Source organism: Podarcis liolepis, assembly GCF_965112155.1.
Source record: "Podarcis liolepis genome assembly, chromosome: 2".
NCBI lineage: Eukaryota > Metazoa > Chordata > Lepidosauria > Squamata > Lacertidae > Podarcis > Podarcis liolepis.
In genome coordinates, this window is record NC_139555.1 from 120,994,235 (window position 1) to 121,017,635 (window position 23,401).

General features: G+C 46.7%; 1 protein-coding gene across 3 annotated transcripts; it reads right to left on the reverse strand.

The window, feature by feature from the left end:
- Positions 1-3,592: 3,592 nt before the first annotated feature.
- On the reverse strand, positions 3,593-22,384 carry LOC310701262 (uncharacterized protein). 3 transcript variants are annotated; one of them, XM_083491867.1, is made up of 8 exons: positions 22,283-22,384; positions 21,504-21,587; positions 18,167-18,293; positions 11,632-11,712; positions 10,150-10,232; positions 8,204-8,330; positions 6,462-6,578; positions 3,593-6,209 (listed from the first exon to the last, which is right to left on the reverse strand). In XM_083491867.1, the coding sequence occupies exons 2-8, from the start codon at positions 21,531-21,533 to the stop codon at positions 4,657-4,659; spliced, it is 2,118 nt and encodes a 705-aa protein (XP_083347993.1). In that variant the 5' UTR covers positions 21,534-21,587; positions 22,283-22,384; the 3' UTR covers positions 3,593-4,656. The 3 variants fall into 3 exon arrangements, with proteins under 3 accessions (XP_083347993.1, XP_083347995.1, XP_083347994.1); XM_083491869.1 differs by having other exon boundaries at positions 21,504-21,583; positions 22,283-22,345; XM_083491868.1 differs by lacking the exons at positions 18,167-18,293; positions 21,504-21,587; positions 22,283-22,384 and adding an exon at positions 13,115-14,138.
- Between the last annotated feature and the right edge of the window lie 1,017 nt (positions 22,385-23,401).

Here is a 23,401-nt window from a genome sequence, read left to right on the forward strand (position 1 = left end):
TACTTGGCTAGGGGCCACCCACCTTGCTACCAGCTGGGGGCGGGGAAAGGGCGGGAAAGGGCGGATGCTTTTCGGCTGAGGCTCGCGTTGTTTACTTGCCAGGTTCACCACTGGACTTGGCTCTTCTTCTTCTTCTTCTTCTTCTTCTTCTTCTTCTTCTTCTTCTTCTTCTTCTTCTTCTTCTTTAAAGATATTTATTAAGAGTTTATAAATGACTGAAAAAGAGAACAGGAAAAGAAGACAATAAAGAATTAGACAAAACAAAACAATACCTTACAATACATCAAAGAAAAAATAAAACAATACAATAAAACAACCAAGAAAAATAGAACAAAAACATTTAAAAACACATCCAGCCTTTCCATATCTTTCCCTTTCATATACTTGTTTCATCGACCTCCTCACACCTCCCTTTTTTGTATTCTAGTTCAATTAGCTATTTCAGCAAGTCCTTTCCATCTTTCTCAATTTTCGTTCAAAAATTTAACTTAAGACACTCTAACCTTAAATTTTCCACTTCGGTCCATTAAGATCTATTTTTACTTAGTTCTTTATAACATTTCTGCTAAAACCATATAACTTCACTCCAGCATCCTTCTAACATTCATTAACTTTGCAATATTTTTGTAAATATACTTTAAATTTTTTCCAATCTTCTTCCACCAACTCTTCTCCCTGGTCTCGAATTCTGCCAGTCATTTCCGCCAGTTCCATGTAGTCCATCAGCTTCATCTGCCACCACTGGACTTGGCTCTTAGTCTTCATTAGGTAAGTGTTCCTTACCTAACGTTTGGGGCTGGGGTGCAACCTGCTGCACCTAGCTGCTGCCGGGAGGCCTCCAGAGAGCTCCTTTGCATCCCGAAATAATTTCGCAAGCCGGAACACCCAGTTCCGGGTTAGAAATGTGCATAACCTGTTACATATGCTTCAGGTTACAGACTCCGCTAACCCAGAAATAGTGGTTCCAGTTACAGATAGGTAGCCGTGTTGGTCTGCCATAGTCAAAATAAAAAAATTCCTTCCAGTAGCACCTTAAAGACCAACTAAGTTAGTTCTTTGTATGAGCTTTCGTGTGCATGCACACTTCTTCAGATACACTTCAGATACTTCTTCAGATACTTCTTCAGATATCTGAAGAAGTGTGCATGCACACGAAAGCTCATACCAAGAACTAACTTAGTTGGTCTTTAAGGTGCTACTGGAATGAATTTTTTTATCCAGAAATAGTGCTTCAGGTTAAGAACTTTGCTTCAGGATAAGAACAGAAATTGTGCTCTGGCGGCGCGGCAGCAGCATGAGGCCCCATTAGCTAAAGTGGTGCTTCAGGTTAAGAAGTTTCAGGTTAAATACAGACCTCCGAAACGAATTAAGTACTTAACCTGAGGTACCACTGTACTGTTAACAGAGAAATCTGAGGGCTCCCTTGGACAAAAAAAAAAACAAGGACACCAGCCAGGAATACCAGAGCAAAACAGGCTTGGTCTTTCTTGAAGACTGTCACGACAGGACTCCCACCTGCCACCAGGTGAAACAAGATGGAAGCCCCGAACAAAAGAGCCCCCAAACTTTTATTAGCTGCTAATCCCCATGTTAGGTAAAGGTAAAGGGACCCCTGACCATTAGGTCCAGTCATGGCCGACTCTGGGGTTGCACGCTCATCTCGTTTTATTGGCTGAGGGAGCCGGCATACAGCTTCCAGGTCATGTGGCCAGCAGGACTAAGCCGCTTCTGGTGAACCAGAGCAGTGCACAGTAATGCTGTTTACCTTCCCGCAGGAGCGGTACCTATTTATCTACTTGCACTTTGACGTGCTTTCGAACTGCTAGGTTGGCAGGAGCAGGGACCGAGCAACGGGAGCTTACCCCGTCGCGGGGATTCAAACCGCAGACCTTCTGATCGGCAAGTCCTAGGCTCTGTGGTTTAACCCACAGCGCCACCCGCGTCCCTAATCCCCATGTTACACCCCCCCAAACTACATCACTCATACATCATGGTTACATCATGAAAGGGGGTGTCTGGGGGCAGTAATCTGAGCATCCTGGACCCTGCCCCATGGTGCTCCTTGCCCTCCACCAACACCCATCAAGTATAACAAAAGTGATTTTTACATTTCCCTGTTTCCCCGCCAAGTTAATGACACCCTTTTGTCTTCATCTGGGCTTGTTACATCTGGAATGGCTACCTGTCTGGCACTCAGGTATCAGGATGCCAGGAATTATCACTCAGGCAGAGGGGCTGCTGAGTAGCTGAACTCACGTCTATTATGAATTTCTGAAGTTTTCCCAGTGAGCCAGTACATAGATACATTTATCAGTGAATTCTTACATTTGGTATCGTGCAGCAGAGGCCCTTTGAATAGATAGGAAGAAACTGTGATTGTTTTGTGGGGACAAATCACAAAAGTCACAAAAGTGATTGTGCTGATTTTGGTAGTGGGCTGCATGTGTATGATATCTGCTGGAGGGGCAACCACCCCCAAACCTATACATAAATTCCTGCAACAGTACGGTAAGGTAAAGGTAAAGGTACCCCTGACCATTAGGTCCAGTCGTGGACGACTCTGGGGTTGCACGCTCATCTCGCTCTATAGGCCGAGGGAGCCAGTGTTTGTCCACAGACAGCTTCCACATCATATGGCCAGCATGACTAAGCCACTTCTGGTGAACCAGAGCAGCGCACGAAAACGCCATTTACCTTCCCACTGGAGCGGTACCTATTTATATACTTCCACTTTGACATGCTTTCGAACTGCTAAGTGGGCATGAGCTGGGACTGAAGAATGGGAGCTCACCCTGTCGGGATTCAAACCACCAACCTTCCGACCGGCAAGCCCTAGGCTCTGTGGCTTAGACCACAGTGCCACCCGCGTACCACTGCAGTAGATTAGAAACAAATATACAGTGGTACCTCGGGTTACATACGCTTCAGGTTACATACGCTTCAGGTTACACACACCGCTAACCCAGAAATAGTGCTTCAGGCTAAGAACTTTGCTTCAGGATAAGAACAGAAATCGTGCTCTGGCGGCACGGCGGCAGCAGGAGGCCCCATTAGCTGAAGTGGTGCTTCAGGTTAAGAACAGTTTCAGGTTAAGAACAGAGCTCCGGAACGAATTAAGTACTTAACCCGAGGTACCACTGTAAACACACATCATAAAAACAGAAGAAACAACCTGCATAACTGCTGCAAGTTCATGCAGGAAGGCTATAAATTTGGTGAGAATCACATGTGGGGAGAGTGGCTGTTGTGTTCAGGTCTTGGTTGTGGGGTCCCCACTGAAGCACCAGGTTGGCCATTGTGAGAACAAATTCCTGGGCCAGGTGAGCCTTGAGATGGATCCAGCAGAGTTCTTCCTAAGTCCTTGAAAGAAGCTGAGAAATCTTACGAATGAAATAAGCCACTTCCCTTTTCAAACGAGGGGCAATTAATAAAGAAGCTGCTTTGTGGAGGGAGCTCAAAAAGCAGAGGTTGCATTGTCAAATAAATAGAGGTGTCTCCAGAACGTAGACAGGGTGCACATTCCAAACTTTGAAAGCTAGGATTTCTAATAAAGGATAGGCAATTTGTTCTTTATCAGTGATCAGACACGCCATGAAAGCAAGTTCAGTTTTTATTTCAACAGCTGCAGTTGCATGAATCTCAAGCACTAAAAGAGTTGCAGCAAAAACCTATTGGTCATCAAGTTTGCCCTCTCCTTTCTTCTCACTGTCACGTTCATCTTAATCTTTAATACTTCGAAATGGTTCTTTGATGGACCTTCAAGCAACGCATTGACTCTGGCTGATGCTTTTTCCATACTCCATACCATGGGTAGGCAAACTAAGGCCCAGGGGCCAGATCCGGCCCAATTGCCTTCTAAATCCGGCCCGCGGACGGAACGGGAATCAGCGTGTTTTTACATGAGTAGAATGTGTCCTTTTATTTAAAATGCATCTCTGGGTTATTTGTGGGGCATAGGAATTCGTTCACCCCCCCATATATAGTTTGGCCCCCCCATAAGGTCTGAGGGACAGTGGACTGGCCCCCTGCTGAAAAAGTTTGCTGACCCCTGCTCCATACATTTCCATAGCGCCCCCCATGGGCTTTTTTGGGTACAGTAAGGTGTTGACTAAAGCTCTTTCCACACACTGAAAATATTTCAACCTGTTGTGAGTTTTTTATGTTTTTTATATATGTAGGAAGTGCTCCTTTTATCACTAAAGCACTTTCCATCCTCCACAATGAAAAAAAGTTCCTCCACCCTGCCATAATCTGAACGACTGGCATCATAGTTGTGAAACTTTATTAACAACACTGAAAAGACTGGGCACTAGAGTATACACCGAAACCATCACTCCCCGCTGTAGATTATCTTACACGAACAGCTCCCCACTACACGTTAAGAGTTCCAAAACAAGCAAGAAAGTCATAGGAGGGTTTTTTCAGTGTTCTCCAAAATTGTTCCAGGTTAAAATTGCTTTAGCCTCCGTTCAGAGGACAGCCTGCTCAGAGCCTCATCAGAATCCTCTTAAAACAAGATACAAATGAAATAGAGAACCGCCACACTCTTGCCTCCAACGTTTGACAACAATAAGAGCAGAGGATGAAGGCAAGAGGCGGATTTTGTTACTAGCAAACACAGGAAGCCGAGAGTCAAATAGTTGCATTGTTCATCTTTTAAACGAAACATAGGAGCTTGTCATCAAAATCCGTCTCCTTGCCAGATGGACAGAATATAGGCAATACACCATTGTCTTGGTTTTGAAGCAAAGGGCCATATATCCAGAGTTGTCCTGCGTGGCTTCCTTGGTACGAAGGAACACCTGAGCTCTTCTTGAAGCTTTTTCCATACGGAAGACATTCATACGGTTTCTTCCCTGTGTGAATTCTCTGATGTGTGCTAAGGCTTGTGCTCTGGCTGAAGCTTTTCCCGCACTGCAGACACTGGTAAGGTTTCTCCCCTGTGTGAGTTCTCTGATGGGCACAAAGGTGGGCTTTCTGACTGAAGCCCTTCCCACACTCTGCACATTTGAAGGGCTTTTCCCCGGTGTGAGTTCTCTGATGTGAAGTAAGGCTTGAGCTGACGCTGAAGTTCTTCCCACACTCACCGCATCTGTATGGCTTCTCCCCTGTGTGGATTCTTTGATGAGTAGTGAGCGTCTTGCTGTCGCTGAAGCATTTTCCGCACTCCAGGCAAGTATATGGTTTCACGCCAGTGTGGACTCTTTGATGGGCGGTGAGACTTATGCTCTGGCTGAAGCTCTTTCCGCACTCCATGCATCTAAATGGCTTTTCCCCTGTGTGCGTTCTCTGGTGTGAGGTAAGGTTTGAGCTGTGATTGAAGCTCTTTCCACACTCAGGGCATTTATACGGTTTCTCCCCTGTGTGAGTTCTCTCATGTAAAGTCAGGCTTGAGCTAGCACTGAAGCTCTTTCCACATGCCATACATTTATATGGTTTCACTCCTGTGTGGGTTCTCTGATGACAACTAAGGTTTGAGCTAACACTGAAGCTCTTTCCACACTCCAGGCATTTATATGGTTTCTCCCCTGTGTGAGTTCTCTGATGGGCAGAAAGGTGGGTGCTCCGACTGAAGCTCTTTCCACACTCCAGGCACTGATATGGCTTTTCCCCTGTGTGCGTTCTTCGGTGTGTATTCAGGATGCTACTGTAGCTGAAGCTCTTTCCACACTCCAGGCATTTATATGGTTTCTCTCCTGTGTGAGTTCTTTGATGATTATTCAGTGTTTTGCTGTCGCTGAAGCTCTTTCCACACTCAAGGCATTGGTAAGGTTTTTCCCCTGTGTGGATTCTCTGATGTCTAATAAGTGTCCCTCTCTCACTGAAGCTCTTTCCACATTCAGGGCACTGATAAGGTTTTTCTCCTGTGTGGCTTCTTTTATGTCTAGTAAGTTTTCCGCTACCACTGAAGCACTTTCCGCACTCCAGGCATTGATATGGTTTCTCTCCTGTGTGGGTTCTGCAATGTTTATTCAAGCTCGGTTCATCTTTGAAAGTCTTCCCACACACTGGGCACTTCTCTCCCATGTGAGGTAGATGTATGCTCAGGATTTCATGAAAATCATCATGCAGAGAAGGAGAAGATTCATTTCCCTCAAGATATGTAGGTCCCCTTCGTGTCCCAAAGGCCTCTGTTGCTGCTTGCTGCTTAGCTGTTTCCAACGACGCCACAGATTGCTCCTTATAATTCTCAAAGCCAAGTCCATCCTCTGTTTGGGAAAAGGAAACAAAAAGAAAACATGATTGGGCTTCAAGGCAGAAACTGAGGACTGGCTGCTTTAGTTATTTCACAATCTCCAAAATCCTTCTCTTTTCTCTCTACACACCCTGCTAGGTTATCTTTTGCATTTGCCAATATCTGAGAGAATAGCACAAATTCATTTCTGGTTGATTCCCTCAATCAATTTCACCGGGCACAGATCTCTCTTTCTCTGATTGATATTTTTCATCTAAGGACCTACCAGTCAATTTTTCCTGGAAAAATCCCTCGTCCTTCTTTGCAGGCTCCTCCCAGGACAGCTGTTCTTCCTTTCCTTCCAGCCAGGAGACGAGGTCAGATTTGGGCATCAGAGGACCTTCTTCATGGGATTAAGAAAAGAGAGAGAAAACAAGTATTTATGGCACTTGTGACCTGCGCGTCCAGAAATCCCAGGCCACGTGGCCTGTTTTGTACCTCCATCCCACCCCAAAGGGCAAATGGAATGAAGACAATGGATTTAAAAAAGGAAGAAACAAGTGGACCGGGTATCAGGAGGGGAAGGAGCACAGCTTGGTGGTAGGGCATCTGCCTTGCTGTCAAAGAGCGAGGCAGCAGTAAATCACACTGTTCCAAGTAGGAGTTAACACTTTATTAGCAAAAACACAATCTCCACAGATTTGGCTGAGTGTCAGGCCTAAAGAGCAGAGCAGCTCCTTCCTGGTGGTCTTCCTCCATGGAAATCAATTGCTGAGACTAAAGTCCCCACCTCCCCACAGCCATCTATGTGGAGGAGGAGACATAGATGGCTGTGGGGAGGTGGGGACTTTAGTCTCAGCAATTGATTTCCATGGGGGAATTGAGCATATAGAGCATTGCAGTAGTCCAAGCGGGAGATAACCAGAGCATGCACCACTCTGGCAAGACAGTCTGTGGGCAGGGAGGGTCTTAGCCTGTGTACCAGATGGAGCTGGGAGACAGCTGCCCTGGACACAGAATTGACCTGCACCTCCATGGACAGCTGTAAGTCCAAAATAACTCCCAGGCTGCACACCTGGTCCTTCAGGGGCACAGTTACCCCAAGCAATCAGAGACTGTACCTGTGTGCAGCCTGGGAGTCATTTTGGACTTACAGCTGTCCATGGAGGTGCAGGTTAATTCTGTGTCCAGGGCAGCTGTCTCCCAGCTCCATCTGGTACACAGGCTAAGACCCTCCGTGCCCACAGACTGTCTTGCCAGAGTGGTGCATGCTCTGGTTATCTCCCGCTTGGACTACCGCAATGCGCTCTATATGGGGCTACCTTTGAAGGTGACCCGGAAACTACAACTAATCCAGAATGCGGCAGCTGGACTGGTGACTGGGAGCGGCCACTGGGACCATATAACACCTGTCCTGAAAGACCTACATTGGCTCCCAGTATGTTTCTGAGGACAATTCAAAGTGTTGGTGCTGACCTTTGAAGCTCTTAACAGCCTCAGCCCAGTATACCTGAAGGAGCATCTCCACCCCCATCATTCAGCCCGGACACTGAGGTCCAGCGCCGAGGGCCTTCTGGCAGTTCCCTCGCTGCGAGAAGTGAAGCTACAGGGAACCAGGCAGAGGGCCTTCTCGGTAGTGGCACCCGCCCTGTGGAACGCCCTCCCACCAGATGTCAAAGAGAAAAATAACTACCAAACTTTTAGAAGACATCTGAAGGCAGCCCTGTTTAGGGAAGCTTTTAATGTTTAATAGGTTATTGTATTTTAGTGTTTTGTTGGACGCCGCCCAGAGTGGCTGGGGAAACCCAGCCAAATGGGCGGGGTATAAATAAATTATTATTATTATTATTATTATTATTATTATTATTATTATTATTATTATTATACACTCTTCTAATAGCGTGCCCTGGCTTCTCAAGTCTGGGTCGCTGATTTTCCATTGGCACGGGCCGATGGAAGCAGACGGCACAGTTGGGGCCTCTGCATGTCCAGACCTTCCAACTCCATGTTTCCCCTTACAATCCTCACCCAGAGAGGCCACATTCCTGTAGTTCTCCAACATGACTTCTTTGTACAGCGCCCTTTGGCCTGGATCCAGCAGAACCCACTCCTCTGCGGCAAAGGAGACACTCACTTCCTCAAAGGAGACCAAACCCTGGGAAAAGAAGGATGTGTTTTCTCAACAGCACCAAACGGATGGACGATCCCCTCGTGCCCTTAGCAAAAAGAAATAACCCAACTGAAACAAGAATCCATGCAGAGGCAGGAGGAAGAAATTGATCTGAGGACCCATCTACCCTACAAATCTGCCACACAGGATGCTGGCATCTCCTTGCCAGGATTTGTGCCAAGGGGCTATTGCGCTTCTCTTTGTGGCCTGCTCTGATTGGTTGGGCCACTCGCATAGCCCCGCCTCAGGAGCAAGTGGGAGGAGCAACCAGGGTGGATTTGATTTAAATCAAATTGTTTAAAACCACAATTTAAATCACTAGCCAGTAAGACTTCATTTAAATCATTTATTTACAGAAAGACTCATTCTTGCTGGTATAATCTAAATACAGTGGTGCCTCGCAAGACGAAATTAATTCGTTCCGCAAGTTTTTTCTTCTTGCGAGTTTTTCGTCTTGCGATGCACGGTTTCCCATAGGAATGCATTGTAAATCAATTAATGCGTTCCTATGGAAACCGCCTTCAGACCAGGTCCGGGGACAGTCTGTCCCCTGACCTCTTCTGAAGGCTGGGGGGGGGGAACAAGGGCTTTTCTTCCCACCCCCAGCATTTTAAAACACCCCGGGACAGCGGAGGACTTCTCCGCTGTCCGGGGCGATGTAAAAGCCCCTGGGAAGGCAGGCAGGGGGGACAAAGACTTTTGCCCCCCGCCCGCCTTCAGAAGAGGTCCTGGACCTCTTCTGAAGGCGGGCGGGGGGCGAAAGTCTTTGCCCCCCCCCGCCTGCCTTCAAAAGCCGTCCGGGACAGCGGAGAAACGCGCTGCCTTTCTCCGCTCTCCCGGGAAGGCAGGCAGGAGGGACCTCTTCTGAAGGCGGGCGGGGGGCAAAAGTCTTTGCTCCCCCCCGCCTGCCTTCAAAAGCCATCCGCGATAGCGGGAAGCGCTTCCCTGCTATCCCGGACTGCTTTTAAAATGCTGGCGGTGGGGAGCAAAGCCTTTCGGCCCCCGCCAGCCTTCCTGGACCTCTTCTGAAGGCCGGAGGGGGGGAAAGGCTTTGCTCCCCACCACCAGCATTTAAAAGAGGTCCCCGGAGATTTCCCTATGGGCTTTCTTCTTGCGAAGCAAGCCCATAGGGAAATTCGTCTTGCGAAGCGCCTCCAAAACAGAAAACCCTTTCGTCTTGCGGGTTTTCCGTCTTGCGAGGCATTCGTCTTGCGGGGTACCACTGTATTTACAACCAGATGGAAGGTTTCACTTTTGGAATAATAAATTTCCAGAGTAGTTTCTGCAGTTATATCAAAAATTATTGATTTGGTTTTACTATTAGACATACATAGACAGATAATTATGAAATTATTGTCAGGTTTAATAAGTTAACTGTTCATATTTGGACAACTTTTCTGCTGCATTTTATTGGAAGGAGAAAAATAATCATTTCCTAATAATCATTTCCTTAACAATTTATTTAACTAAAACAATAACATTATAGCATGTTTGTTAACTGATGTGGTTAAACATTTTTTTTTTAAAAAAAAGCAGACTAAGTTTTAGCACACAAGAAAAACTTAAAACAAATCCTTATTTCCTGATGAATAACCTTTGGACTATAATGCAACTTAAACAGAAAATTATCTTTAGAAAGACTTTTCCTCCAACAGCATTTTATTTTAAAAATCCAATTTAAATTTTAAAATTCTGATTTAAATTTTAAAATTCTGATTATTATTTTTTTAAGTCATTTATTTTTACCCTGGGAGCAGCCTTTTCCTGGATCGCCTCTGCCACGGATAGGAGGAGCTTTGCTTACCTGAGATAAGGGCAGAACGGCTCTTTCCACCCGGTGACAAAGAGGCGAGAGCCTTGAGCACGTCATGGAGGTTTCCCCTCCACCTGCAAGGGCGACGAGAGAAAAAAGATGGCAGGATAATATTTTCTATGCTGGTTCCTTGCACGGCAACCACGTCATCCTGCTTGACTTCGGAGATGCAAGCCATGATTCTGGGTTTGATTCGCAGTTCATGGAATCGTAGCCTTGTGGAGATGGAAGGGACTCAAATGGAATTTAGTCTAAGCCCCTGCAATGCTGCCCCCCTTGATTTTGTGAGGAATCAAAGTGGGTGAAAACTATTCAAATGGGTGTCAAGGCATCTAAAGGTACCCCTGACCATTAGGTCCAGTCGTGGCCGACTCTGGGGTTGCGGCGCTCATCTCGCTTTATTGGCCGAGGGAGCGGGCATTTGTCCGCAGACAGCTTCCAGGTCATGTGGCTAGCATGACTAAGCCACTTCTGGCGAACCAGAGCAGTGCACGGAAACGCCGTTTACCTTCCCGCCGGAGTGGTACCTATTTATCTACTTGCACTTGACATGCTTTTAAACTACTAGGTGGGCAGGAGCAGGGACCGAGCAACGGGAGCTCACCCCGTCATGGGGATTTGAACCGCCGCCCTTCTGATTGGCAGGCCCTAGGCTTTGTGGTTTAGACCACAGCACCACCCGCGTCCCGTGTCAAGGCATCTAGCCTCAGGCTATTCTGAGAAGTGTTTTTTTTGGGGGGGTGCAGGGGTATGCATACCCCTAAACATTTTGTGAATCTAACAGGATAAGAAACTAAAAATTTTAGTTTCTTCTTTAGCACGGTGAATCGTCAGTTTCATTGCTACGCCCGACGGCGGCCTCATTTTCTGTCATGGTGTTTCCTGAGTCTCAGATGGAAGCGAGCATTTAATGTGTGAAGTCAACTGTATGTTGATGATGATGATGATGATGATGATAATAATAATAATAATTTATTATTTATACCCCGCCCATCTGGCTGGGCTTCCCCAGCCACTCTGGGCGGCTTCCAACAAAATATTAAAATACAGTAATCCATCAAACATTAAAAGCTTCCCTAAACAGGGCTGCCTTCAGATGTCTTCTAAAAGTCTGGTAGTTGTTGTTCTCTTTGACATCTGGTGGGAGGGCGTTCCACAGGGCGGGTGCCACCACCAAGAAGGCCCTCTGTCTGGTTCCCTGTAACCTCACTTCTCGCAATGAGGAAACCACCAGAAGGCCCTCGGAGCTGGACCTCAGTGTCCGGGTAGAACAATGGGGGTGGAGATGCTCCTTAAGATATACTGGACTCATGAACTATAAAATGAACTATAAAATGGTGATTTCCTTGAGTCAAAATGAAAGTACCCCCTAAACATTTTTTAAAGGAGAAAAAACGCCGTTTCTGAGAAACACAAAACAAGACCACAACCTGGCAAGGTAACAACCCTTCCCCAGATCATCCTTGAACCTACCTGCCAGTCGCTCCGGGTCAAATTGCTCTCCCTCTCCTTCCAACCAGCTTATGAGAAGAGGTTGAAGAATCAGAGGCCCATCTTGAATGGAAGAAGAAGAAGAAAATATTTTTTTCCTTCTAGGAGTCCAGAATTTCAGCCTAGACTGGTTCTGTTACCGGCCTCCTAAGACAGAGGTAGTGCCATCACTGGATACAGGGAAAGGATGGGAAGCACCAGTCGGGGAACCCCCTAAGGGAAGAAGGCTCAGAGCCCAGGGATTGGTGGTGGGACGACGATGGGTCATCAGAGGGAGAAGACTGGGAGGAGGAGGTGCCGTTAGCTGGAGAGGTGACAGGGCTTAGTGAGCAGGAGGAGGCTGTGGCAGAGAGCAGCCCAGAAGCAGAAGATGGAGCAGGAACGGAGGGAATTATAGGGACAACACTACCCAAATTGTATAGAAATTTATTTATGTATGCTACTACAGCAGCAAGAATGTTACTTGCCCAAAAGTGGGAAGAAGCGAAAGTCCCAGTAAAGGAAGAATGGATACAAAAACTCAGGGAATATGCAGAAATGGCAAAATTTACCGGAAGAATAAGAAATCAAGATAACAAACTTTTTATAAAAGAATGGAACTGGTTTACTGAATGGTTTACTGAATATTTACAAATAAATTGTAAACAGATAAAAACATTAGAGGGATTAATGTAATAACGAATAAATCCAATTCTCTTTGACTTCTCTCCCCTCCTTTCTGCAGTTAGTTACTTTATATCTTTTTATTACTGCATATCCAATTCAAATCTATTTTCTAATTTCCCCTTATGTTCTCCCTAGTTATCTCTTACTGCATCAATTTGAACTGCAAGAAGATCAAACCTATCCATTCTCAAGGAAATCAGCCCTGAGTGCTCACTGGAAGGACAGATCCTGAAGCTGAGACTCCAATACTTTGGCCACCTCATGAGAAGAGAAGACTCCCTGGAAAAGACCCTGATGTTGGGAAAGATGGAGGGCACAAGGAGAAGGGGACGACAAAGGACGAGATGGTGGGACAGTGTTCTCAAAGCTACCAGCATGAGTTTGACCAAACTGCGGGAAGCAGTGGAAGACAGGAGTGCCTGGCGTGCTCTGGTCCAGGGGGTCACGAAGAGTCGGACACGACTAAACAACAACGTTTTGATTTCTTTACAATGTCTCTTCAAACAGTCAATACATTTTCCCCACTCTATTTTAAAAAGTCTTTCTTCTTGATTTCTTATTCTTTCGGTAAGTTTAGCCATTTCTGCATACTCCATTAGTTTTAATTGCCAATCTTCCTTTATCAGAAGTGTTTCTTCCTTCAATTTTCGGGCGTAAATCCGTTGGTAAGGAAGGGATCACCGGATGCAGCCTGGCTGATTCCCTCCTGTGCAGAGAATGAGTGTTAAGGGGTCTGAAAGAGTATTCCCCTTTCCTTCTAGGGCTCAAATATATGAATATGATTAAATGGGAAGAAAACCTGTTTAAACTGTGGAATGTATTCCGGCATTTGTTACTGCAATGTGTTTGATGGGGGAAGTCTTCTCTCTGGTCAGGTGCAAGTCCGTTTAACTGTCACTGTGGGAACTTTGACGGACAGCTGAGGAGGGGCTGCAGCGATGTGTATTCTGATTGGCGGTTGCTGGTTTAGAATTCTCAGTGAGACGCTGTGATTGGCTGGGGCTGGACCAGAGGACTTTAAACGGAGGAGGAGTTGGAGATAGAACCTTCAGTACGCAAAAGAAGGATAGAAGGAGTGCGTAGTCTGATTGGAGGATGCAGGTTTAGAATTCTGAGTGAAACGCTGTGATTGGCTAGGGTTGGCCCAAAGAACTGTATATATAGCCAGGTGCTATTCAGCAGAGTTAGTTGGAGCCGTTGGTGCTCCTGGAGTCAGACAGAAGAAGGCAGAGGAAGAGGATGGGGAAAGAAGATCCAGAAGGAAGGGCAGAGGGGCTTGGTGGCCAAAGGCTTCTTGGGCTAGCCATATAACTCAGCCTAAGGAGTCTACAGCACTGAAGGAGAAGAAAGGAGAGGCGGTTTGCAATGCTGGGCTCTGGTGCCTGGTAGGGGAGCCAGAGGAAGATTCCAGAACAGCAAAAACAGGCCTGGGGTTTCATTTGTGGGAATTAAAATCTAGTCCCCATTTACAGAGTTATGCCTTTAATTTGACCCTTTAATTAGTTCCCTTTTCTCTCCTATAAAAACTAATCAAGACCACCTCTGTTTAGAGTTTAAATAACAGATAACTTTTACTCAGTGCCTGTTTTCCAGGGACAGTCCTAGATTTACAGAAGCCGTCCTGGTTTCTGATTTGATCCCGGCAGGCCCTGCTTTTCGTTAGGACATCCCTATTTTCACTGGAGAAATTTTGGAGGGTATGGAGTTGTCTGACTCTCGAACCATCTGAAAGTAGTCCTGTATAGGGAAGTTCTTTTAAAGTTTAATATTTTGGTTTTTTATATATGTTGGAAGCCACCTAGAGTGGCTGGGACAACCCAGTCAGGTGGGCGGGGTTTAAACAGTAAAATAATAATAATAATAATAATAATAATAATAATAATAATAATAATAATGGAATAAAGGGTAAAGGGACCCCTGACCATTAAGTCCAGTCGCAGACAACTCTGGGGTTGCGGTGCTCATCTCGCTTTACTGGCCGAGGAGCCGGCTTGCAGCTTCTGGGTCATGTGGCCAGCATGACTAAGCCGCTTCTGGCGAACCAGAGCAGCGCACGAAAACGCCGTTTACCTTCTCACCGGAGTGGTACCTTACGTACTTATGTATTTATGTACTTGAACTTTGATGTGCTTTCGAACTGCTAGGTTGGCAGGAGCAGGGACTGAGCAATGGGAGCTCACCCTGTCGCGGGGATTCGAACTGCCAACCTTCTGATTGGCAAGCCCTAGGCTCTGTGGTTTAACCCATAGCACCACCCACGTCCCTTATTATGGAACAGGACATACCTATTTTCATTGTAAGATATGTCAGTGTGCTTGCACTTGTGAGATTAAATATACAATGCAGGTAGGTGTTATGTATGCTGATAATGTAGTCAAACCTCGGTTTTCGATTGTCTCTGCTGCTGAACGTTTTGGCTCCTGAATGCCCAAAACCCGGAAGTGTCCCAGTTTTCGAACATTTTTCAGAAGCTGAATGCCCAACGTGGCCGACAAGCGGCTTCCAATTGGCTTTTCCGATTGCAAGATTACGTTTGACTTCCGAGGTACCACTGTACATCTTACATAGATTTGTATTTAAGATAAGTACTGTTATAGGCCGAGGCTGGATGTTGACACTTCAAAAAAGCGTTTCAGTTAAATGCATTGTAAACTTTGTATGAGAAACCGGGTAGGCAAAAACGGGACTCCACAGCGCCATCTGGTGTCACAGTGTTATAATGCACATACAACACATATAAAGCACTTTTTCTTTACCAATCTAGCTGAGTCCTGACTAACCCAGAGGCAGACAGCAACACAACAGAACAGACCTGCTGCTCTAACTGTTAAGACTGTTCATAACTGAACCGACTTACATCACTGCCTCAGGCATATGACATCACAGAGTTTTACAGCCCTTGTGAGCATTAACCCTTTATTTAGCATTTTGTGTGCTTTCATGCAACATCGTAGAGGTTCGGTAGTAGCTGAAAGAGAGGCTTCAACCAAAGCCATCAATTTATAGTACTGGGGAGCTGGGCTCCCCCCCCCCCCCCGCCCCAGCCGGAAATCACTGGAACTCGAACTACCTAATTTGTATAGAAATCTATTTATGTATGCTACTACAGCAACAAGAATGTTGCTTGCCCAAAAGCGGAAAGAAGCAGAAGTCCCAGTAAAGGAAGAATGGATACAAAAACTCAGGGAGTACGCAGAAATGGTGAAACTTACCAGAAGAATAAGAAACCAAGATAACAAACTTGTTATAAAAGAATGGAACTGGTTTGTTGAATATTTATAGATAAATTGTAAACAGATAAAAACACTGGCGGGATTATTGTAATAACCTGCAGTTTTATAAGAGCATATATTTACAGTGGATAAATAAATGAGCAAGTTAAATGAATCTGGATATGCAGAGGATAGAAAAAAATGAATTTAAGGAACCGCAGAAAGAGGGGGAAGGAAGTCAAATTTTGAAATGTTAAATTGATTGTAAAACTAATGAAATGTATAAATTTGAACATATACACACACACACACACACACACACACACACACACACACAATACCGTATTTTTTGCTCTATAAGACTCACTTTTTCCCTCCTAAAAAGTAAGGGGAAATGTGTGCGCGTCTTATGGAGCGAATGCAGGCTGCGCAGCTATCCTGGAAGCCAGAACAGCAAGAGGGATCGCTGCGCAGCGATCCCTCTTGCTGTTCTGGCTTCTGAGATTCAGAATATTTTTTTTCTTGTTTTCCTCCTCCAAAAACTAGGTGCGTCTTGTGGTCTGGTGCGTCTTATAGAGCGAAAAATACGGTACATATATACCGTGTTTTTCGTCCTATAGGGCGCACCGGCCCATAGGATGCACCTCGTTTTTTTGGGGGAAAATGAATTTAAAAAATTATTCCCCCCCCCCGCCCTGGCTGCCGCCCCAAGCCTCCGGAGGGCTCCCCGTGCTTCGGGTGACAGGCTGCCGCCCCAAGCCTCGTGCACCCGGCGGGACCTCCCGCCGGGCGCGCAAGGCTTGCGGACACTCGTGGGGGCTACAGGCTGCTGTCCGCAAGCCTTGAGAGCCCGGCGCGACTTCCCGCTGGGCTTGCAAGGCTTGCGGATAGCTTCCTGAAGCGTGGAGAGCGAGAGGGGTCGGTATGCACCGATGCCTCTCGCTCTCCAGGCTTCAGCGAAAGCCTGCATTCGCCCCATAGGACGCACACACATTTCCCCTTCATTTTTGGAGGGGAAAAAGTGCGTCCTATGGGGCGAAAAATACGGTAAGCTAAATATTATTAATATAAAAAAGAAAAGGAGAGAGACCGAGAGGTAGAGATGGGTCAGGCTGGTGAAGAAGGCAGGGTGTCTCCCACTTATGCATTATAAGCTCCCTTCCCCACTGGACCCCCATGAGAAGAAGAGGTATGAAGAGAGAGGAGCAGAGGCGCGTCAGCGCAGTCTCATATTGCTTGGGAAGAACCTGGGGCAGAAGCAGATTCAGGCAGCTGTGGGAAGGCAGGAACATTCAGTCTCCTCAACTGCCTCATAGGGGCAAGACCTGAAAAGAGTTGCTCTGCTCACTAGGCCTGCGCAGACCTTCTTTCTTCTAATAAAGAGCTAAGTTCCATGTTGTCATGGGCCAGGAGTCGGCTTCACCTGCTGAGCAGCAGCCTGAAGGCAAAGTGACTCCACCTGCTGTTCATCAGCCTTCTTGCTCCTGGTGTGAACCAACAGGCTCCGGCTTTCTTAAACAGGGTTTCCAGCCTCAGACAGTTGCTGGAAACCACATTCATTGTTCCTGGCCAGACCTTGCTGCTTCTTGCGACCTTGGACCCTTGGCTTTCTTGACCCCTGGATCGTCTGACTACGTGAACTGAGATACTCCTGACCTTAGGACGGGACTGGACCTAAGGCCTCCAGGCAAGTACCCCCCTGAGACTCGGCTGGTAGGCTGGCTTCTCCCTCCACTGAGCTCTGCTGTGGCTGGCAGCACAGTGTGATTTATTGCTGGCTCGCTCCTGACACTGTCCCACTAACCTCTGCCTGCCTTCAGCCAGCCCTTTAACCCGCCTTCTTAATGGCAACCAGCCCAGGGGTAGCCATTGCCTGCCAGCCTCCTCTTCCTGCTTTGGTAAAACTATGCAGGGAAAAGCTTTGGGGTAAAAGCAGTATGAGCCGGCTCTGGCGCCACCTATTGTCAGGCCTCACTGCCTTCTGCCCTATCAGTCGCAAGGGCTACCAGCCAATCACGGCTGCCCTCTCATATGGAGCTGGCAAAGAGCCCCATCTGGAATAAGAGGAATGAGCTTAGCACAAATGCGGTCAGGTGAAGCAGATAAACCGAGAAAGCAACAGGAGTTCTCCGTGTCTAATAATAATAATAAGTTTTTATTTATACCCCACCCTCCCCGCCCAGAGCCGGACTCAGGGCGGCTAACACCAGTAAAATTACAATAAAAACATAATGGGGGGGGGAACAATTTAAAATACAGGTTAAAAATAGAATTTAAAATGCAGCCTCATTTTAATAATAGCCCATAGATCAAAACCATAAGGGGAGGGCAACATAAGGCTCAGACTGAGTCCAAACCAAACGCCAGGCGGAACAGCTCTGTCTTGCAGGCCCTGTGGAGAGATGTCAAGTCCAGCAGGGCCCTAGTCTCTTGGGACAGAGCGTTCCACCAAGTCGGGGCCAGTGCTGAAAAGGCCCTGGCCCTAGTTGAGACCAATCTAACCACCTTGCGACTTGGGACCTCCAAAAAGTTGTCATTTGTGGACCTTAAGTTCCTCCACAGGGCATACCAGGAGAGGCGGTGGCGTAGGTACGTGGGTCCTAGGCCACAAGAAAGGCAACAGCGAGGGGGGTGCTTACCCAAAGAGGCCACCTCCCCGTAATTCTCCAGCATGACTTCCCTGTACAGAGCCCTCTGGGCGGGATCCAGCAGCGTCCACTCGTCCTTGGAGAATTGCACAGCCACCTCCTCAAAGGTCGCAGGAGCCTAAAGTGGAAAATAAGGTACCGGTATGTCTCACACACACAGAAACAGGCAGTCAGACAGGTGAGCAGACGTGACCTGGCCAAAGGCCCGTCTAGTCCAGCATCCTGTTCTCTCAGTGGCTGACCAGGTGTGTGTAGGAAGCAGAATCTGAATGCAGATTCACTTGGGATTCCCGGGAACTGGGATTCAGGAGCAGAGGGGAAGCGCTGTTGCACTCAGGTCCCGATTCTGGGCTTTCATTCGAGACATCTGGTTGGCCACTGTAGGAGCGATATATTGGACTAGAGGGGCCTGATCCAGCAGGTCCCTTATGTTATTCGTGGAATCATAGAATCTTTGGACTGGAAGGGACCCCAAGGGTCATCTAGTCCAGCCCCCTGCAATGCTGGAATCTCAGCTAAAGCATCCATAGCAGAAGCCCATCTAACCTCTGCTTAAAAACCTCCAAGGAAGGAGAGTCGGAAGAGAGGGGAAGCAATGAAGGCAACTCAAAAGATACTACAGTGGTACCTTGGTTCTCAAACGCCTTGGTACTCAAACAACTTGGAACCCAAACACTGCAAACTCGGAAGTGTTTCGGTTTGCGAACTTTTTTCGGAGGCCGAAGATGCTCCATTTTAAGTGTTACACTTCTGATTTGAGTGCCACACTTCGGTTTTATGCTTCCATTTTGAGTGTTACACTGAGGTCTGCCTGTTTTTGCATTTTTGTTTTTGCGGCTTTTTTGTTTGCTTTCATGACTGTGTGGAACCCAGTTCAGCTACTGGTTGATTGATTGATTGTGTGACTGTAGTACATTGTTTATTGCTTTCATTTTATGGATCAATGTTCTTGTTAGTAAAATTCATGTTAAATTGCTGTTTTAGAGGTTGTATTTAAAAGTCTAGAACAGATTAATCCATTTTGCATTACTTTCTATGGGAAAGCGTGCCTTGGTTTTGGAATGCTTTGGTTTTGGAACGGACTTCCGGAACGGATTAAGTTTGAGAACCAAGGTACCACTGTATACACTGTGCGATTAAGCTGCAACTGGTTCAAATAAGCGTTCTGTTTTTCTGTCCTTGTTTTTCTGTCCTTCAAGGGAAGTAATAGTGCCACTGTATTCTACTCTGGTCAGACTTCACCTGGAGTACTGTGTCCAGTTCTGGGCACCACAGTTCAAGAAGGACACTGACAAACTGGAACGTGTCCAGAGGAGGGCAACCAAAATGGTCAAAGGCCTGGAAACGATGCCTTATGAGGAACGGCTAAGGGAGCTGGGCATGTTTAGCCTGGAGAAGAGGAGGTTAAGGGGTGATATGATAGCCATGTTCAAATATATAAAAGGATGTCACATAGAGGAGGGAGAAAGGTTGTTTTCTGCTGCTCCAGAGAAGCGGACACGGAGCAATGGATCCAAACTACAAGAAAGAAGATTCCACCTAAACATTAGGAAGAACTTCCTGACAGTAAGAGCTGTTCGACAGTGGAATTTGCTGCCAAGGAGTGTGGTGGAGTCTTCTTCTATGGAGGTCTTTAAGCAGAGGCTTGACAGCCATATGTCAGGAGTGCTCTGATGGTGTTTCCTGCTTGGCAGGGGGTTGGACTCGATGGCCCTTGTGGTCTCTTCCAACTCTATGATTCTATGATTTGAACTGATCTTGCTAACTAGTCCTAGGTACGATTTCATCCCAGCTTCTTTTGCTCTACGCCTGGGGAGGTCTTGCCTCGCTTATCCCCGTAGAAGCAGAAACCATTTATTGTGCAAAAAGGAGTTGATGGGAGACCTATCCGTCACTGTTTCTAAAATCCAATCATTTTTAATTGTTTAATAGGAAATTGTTTCTGTTGTTGGATGTTTTTACTGTGAAATCGCATCATTCCTTTAGACTGTTTGCATACCACTTTATCAGTCATCCGATGCAACAAGACTAAGACATGAATTAAAACTATACAATCAGGAGTTCAATTTTTTAAAAAACCTGCTGGAATAAAAAAGTATTCAGTTAAGTGCCAAAACCTCAACAGGAAAGGAGTTCTACTCTGTCCTCAACTGCAAGGGATTTCCACAAGATTGGGCCTGTAATTCTGGTGGATCCGAGCCACACATCTGAGTCAGGGGGAGCGCCTCAGTGACTCCCCTGAAGACTTCAGTGGTCAAGCAGAGATATAAGGGATAAAGCAGCCTTTGAGGGCCTTGTAAATTAATGACATCAACCTTGTACGTGGCCTGGCAACGTATGGGCCGCTTTTGAGCAAAACTGCCCAGGATTTACACTGGGCAGCCTTGACATCTTCCTGCCACAGAAGGCAAGGGGAGGAGAGGGAGGTTTTGATGAAAATAAGAATAAACAATAATGATTCGGGTTTCTTTTGTTTTATTAGTTTTGCTGTGGTTCAAAAGGTCCAGGTGAGCAAACTAGTGGAATTCACTAGTGCCTTCCAACTGGGGCAACTCAGTCAGATAGGCAGAGTGCTACAGTGGTACCTCAGGTTAAGTACTTAATTCGTTCCGGAGGTCCGTTCTTAACTTGAAACTGTTCTTAACCTGAGGTACCACTTTAGCTAATGGGGTCTCCTGCTGCTGCCACGCCGCTGGAGCACGATTTCTGTTCTCATCCTGAAGCAAAGCTCTTAACCCAAGGTACTATTTCTGGGAGTCTGTAACCTGAAGCGTCTGTAACCTGAAGTGTATGTAACCTGAGGTACCACTGTACTACTACTACTACTACTACTACTACTACTAATAATAATAATAGTAATACAGTGGTGCCCCACAAGACGAATGCCTCGCAAGACGGAAAACCCGCTAGATGAAAGGGTTTTCCGTTTTTGAGCTGCTTCGCAAGACGAATTTCCCTATGGGCTTGCTTCGCAAGACGAAAACGTCTTGCGAGTGTTCCGATTTTTTTTCGCTCCCCCCCTTTTCTAAGCCGCTAAGCCGCTAATAGCCTTTTAGCCGCTAAGCCGCTAAGCCTTTAATAGCCGCTAATCCGCTAAGCCGCTAATAGCGCTAATCCGCTAATAGCCGTGCTTCGCAAGACGAAAAAACCGCTAGACGAAGAGACTCGCGGAACGGATTATTTCCGTCTTGCGAGGCACCACTGTAATGAGGAGAAGGCCAGGACATTCAGCAACCTTTGTGCTTTAAATGCATGGCAAGGGTCTTCAGAGATGCTTCCCATAAAAGCAAGCCCACAAAGCCCCCCCCCCCCGCCCCCGATCTCTTACTTGAGCAGCCTGCGTAGAGTCTCTTCCCATTTCACTGTGAAGAGGAGGAGACCCAGAAGGTGTCTCTGGGGCTTTTTCTGCTGCCTGGAAGGGAGACAAAGAAGGATGAAGGGGATAGTTTTTTTGATCCTGTGTGTCTGTTTCCCTTGGAAGTCCCTGGTGTGAAAAAACAGCTTTCCTCTGCAGCACCTACAAATATTGGACAGAGCTCACAGAGAGAGAGAGAGAGAGAGAGAGAGAGAGAGAGAGAGAGGAAGATCTTGCAATGCAATCAATGCATTTTGGGGCGGAAAGGGGGCTCTTTGCAACTGGATAATCCTATTATTTTATTTTTTTGCGAGGCAGGCACGTCCTTTCTCTCCCCGCCCCCTCCGCCCATGCTGCTTCCTCTGCAAACAGAGGGTCTCCCCATCTTCCATGGAAGATGAAGTTGGTGGTGGTGGGAGAAAAGTGAGTCATAAACCTGTAGAGTTGGAAGGGGTCCGCAGGGTCATCTAGCCCAACCCCCTTGCAATGCAGGAATCTGCAGCTCCCCCAAAAGGGATCGAACCTGCGGTCTGCCAGCTCCATGCTCTAACCGGCTGAGCTACCCTAACAACAACTAGTAAAACATTGCAAAGGCACCCCATTTTTGCACCTGGGTTGCAGAGGTCACCCTCCCATTAAAATAATATTTTTTTTTGTGTATTTGTGTGATTTCAATAGGAAGGAAATCTTATGTCTCCCCCCCCTCCCCCAAGAAAAAAAGGCCAATTCTTCCCCCTCCCCATGCAAGATACCTGCCCGCACCATGTCTTCCTCCTGGCCAAGGAATGTCCCCAGGCCTCTTCCTTCCCTGCCTGAAAGGAACAAGGAATGGGGGCTCCCTATTGTCTTCCGCCACCTCAACCTCACTTTCAGAACTTCCTGCCTCTCTAGGAAGCCCCTGGAGGACCAGGCTGCCTCTTTCTCTATCCCTCCCTCCCTCCCTCCCCTGCCTGCCAGCTGCTTTGCAATTATTGCACCTGAAGCATCATTTATCTGCTGGGTCCTCCTCGGTTTTTCTCCCCTGAGAAAACGGTGAGAGAGGCCTCCTGGAAGCCCTTCTTTCACCCCCCCCTTCCCAGAGAGATTTTTTAAAAAAATCTATTTATTTGATTTTCCAAATTAATATTTACATTCACATAATAGCATAATATATAAGAACAATATTCCAAAGAATCCCTTGAACTTTGTGGGTCTTTTTGTTAATCCTTTCCCTCTGCATCTTTTATATTAACCCACATTTTTATACCTCCATTATGTCCATAGCTCATCGTTGCATTACAAGTGTTATTCCAATCCCACAAAAAGAATTTGTTGTTTCTGCCTAATGGTCAGGGGTCCCTTTACCCTTACAGTGGTGCCCCGCAAGACGAATGCCTCGCAAGACGGAAAACCCGCTAGACGAAAGGGTTTTCCGTTTTGGAGGTGCTTCACAAAACGAATTTCCTATGGGCTTGCTTCGCAAGACGAGAATGTCTTGCGAGTTCCTGCGGGGTTTTTTTCCTCCCCCCCCCCTTTTTCCCAAGCCGCTAAGCCGCTTAACAGCTGATCCACTAAGCCGCATAACAGCTGATCTGCTAAGCCGCTAATAGCTCTAATCCGCCAATGGGCTTGCTTCGCAAGACGAAAAACCGCAAGACGAAGAGACTCGCGGAACGGATTCTTTTCGTCTTGCGAGGCACCACTGTACTTTATAGTCTTATACATGGGAAAATACAGTATTTCAGGCACAAAAGTTGTTGAGTTCCCCCTCCCCAAGTTGCTTTTTTGTGTTTGGGAGCTATTTTAAAGAAATGTAACCAAAATCTACACTTCCGACATTGGTTGCTGGATTCCCCCGGACATTAAAGTGATTTCCGCCGGGACACTGTTTC

Coding starts and splice junctions, on each gene's coding strand:
- LOC310701262 (XM_083491869.1), bottom strand. Junction 11,713..18,166: donor CGGGGAGGTGGCCTCTTTGG/GTAAGCACCCCC, acceptor CTTCCATTCAAG/ATGGGCCTCTGATTCTTCAA. Junction 6,210..6,461: donor TTTCCAGGAAAAATTGACTG/GTAGGTCCTTAG, acceptor TTTCCCAAACAG/AGGATGGACTTGGCTTTGAG.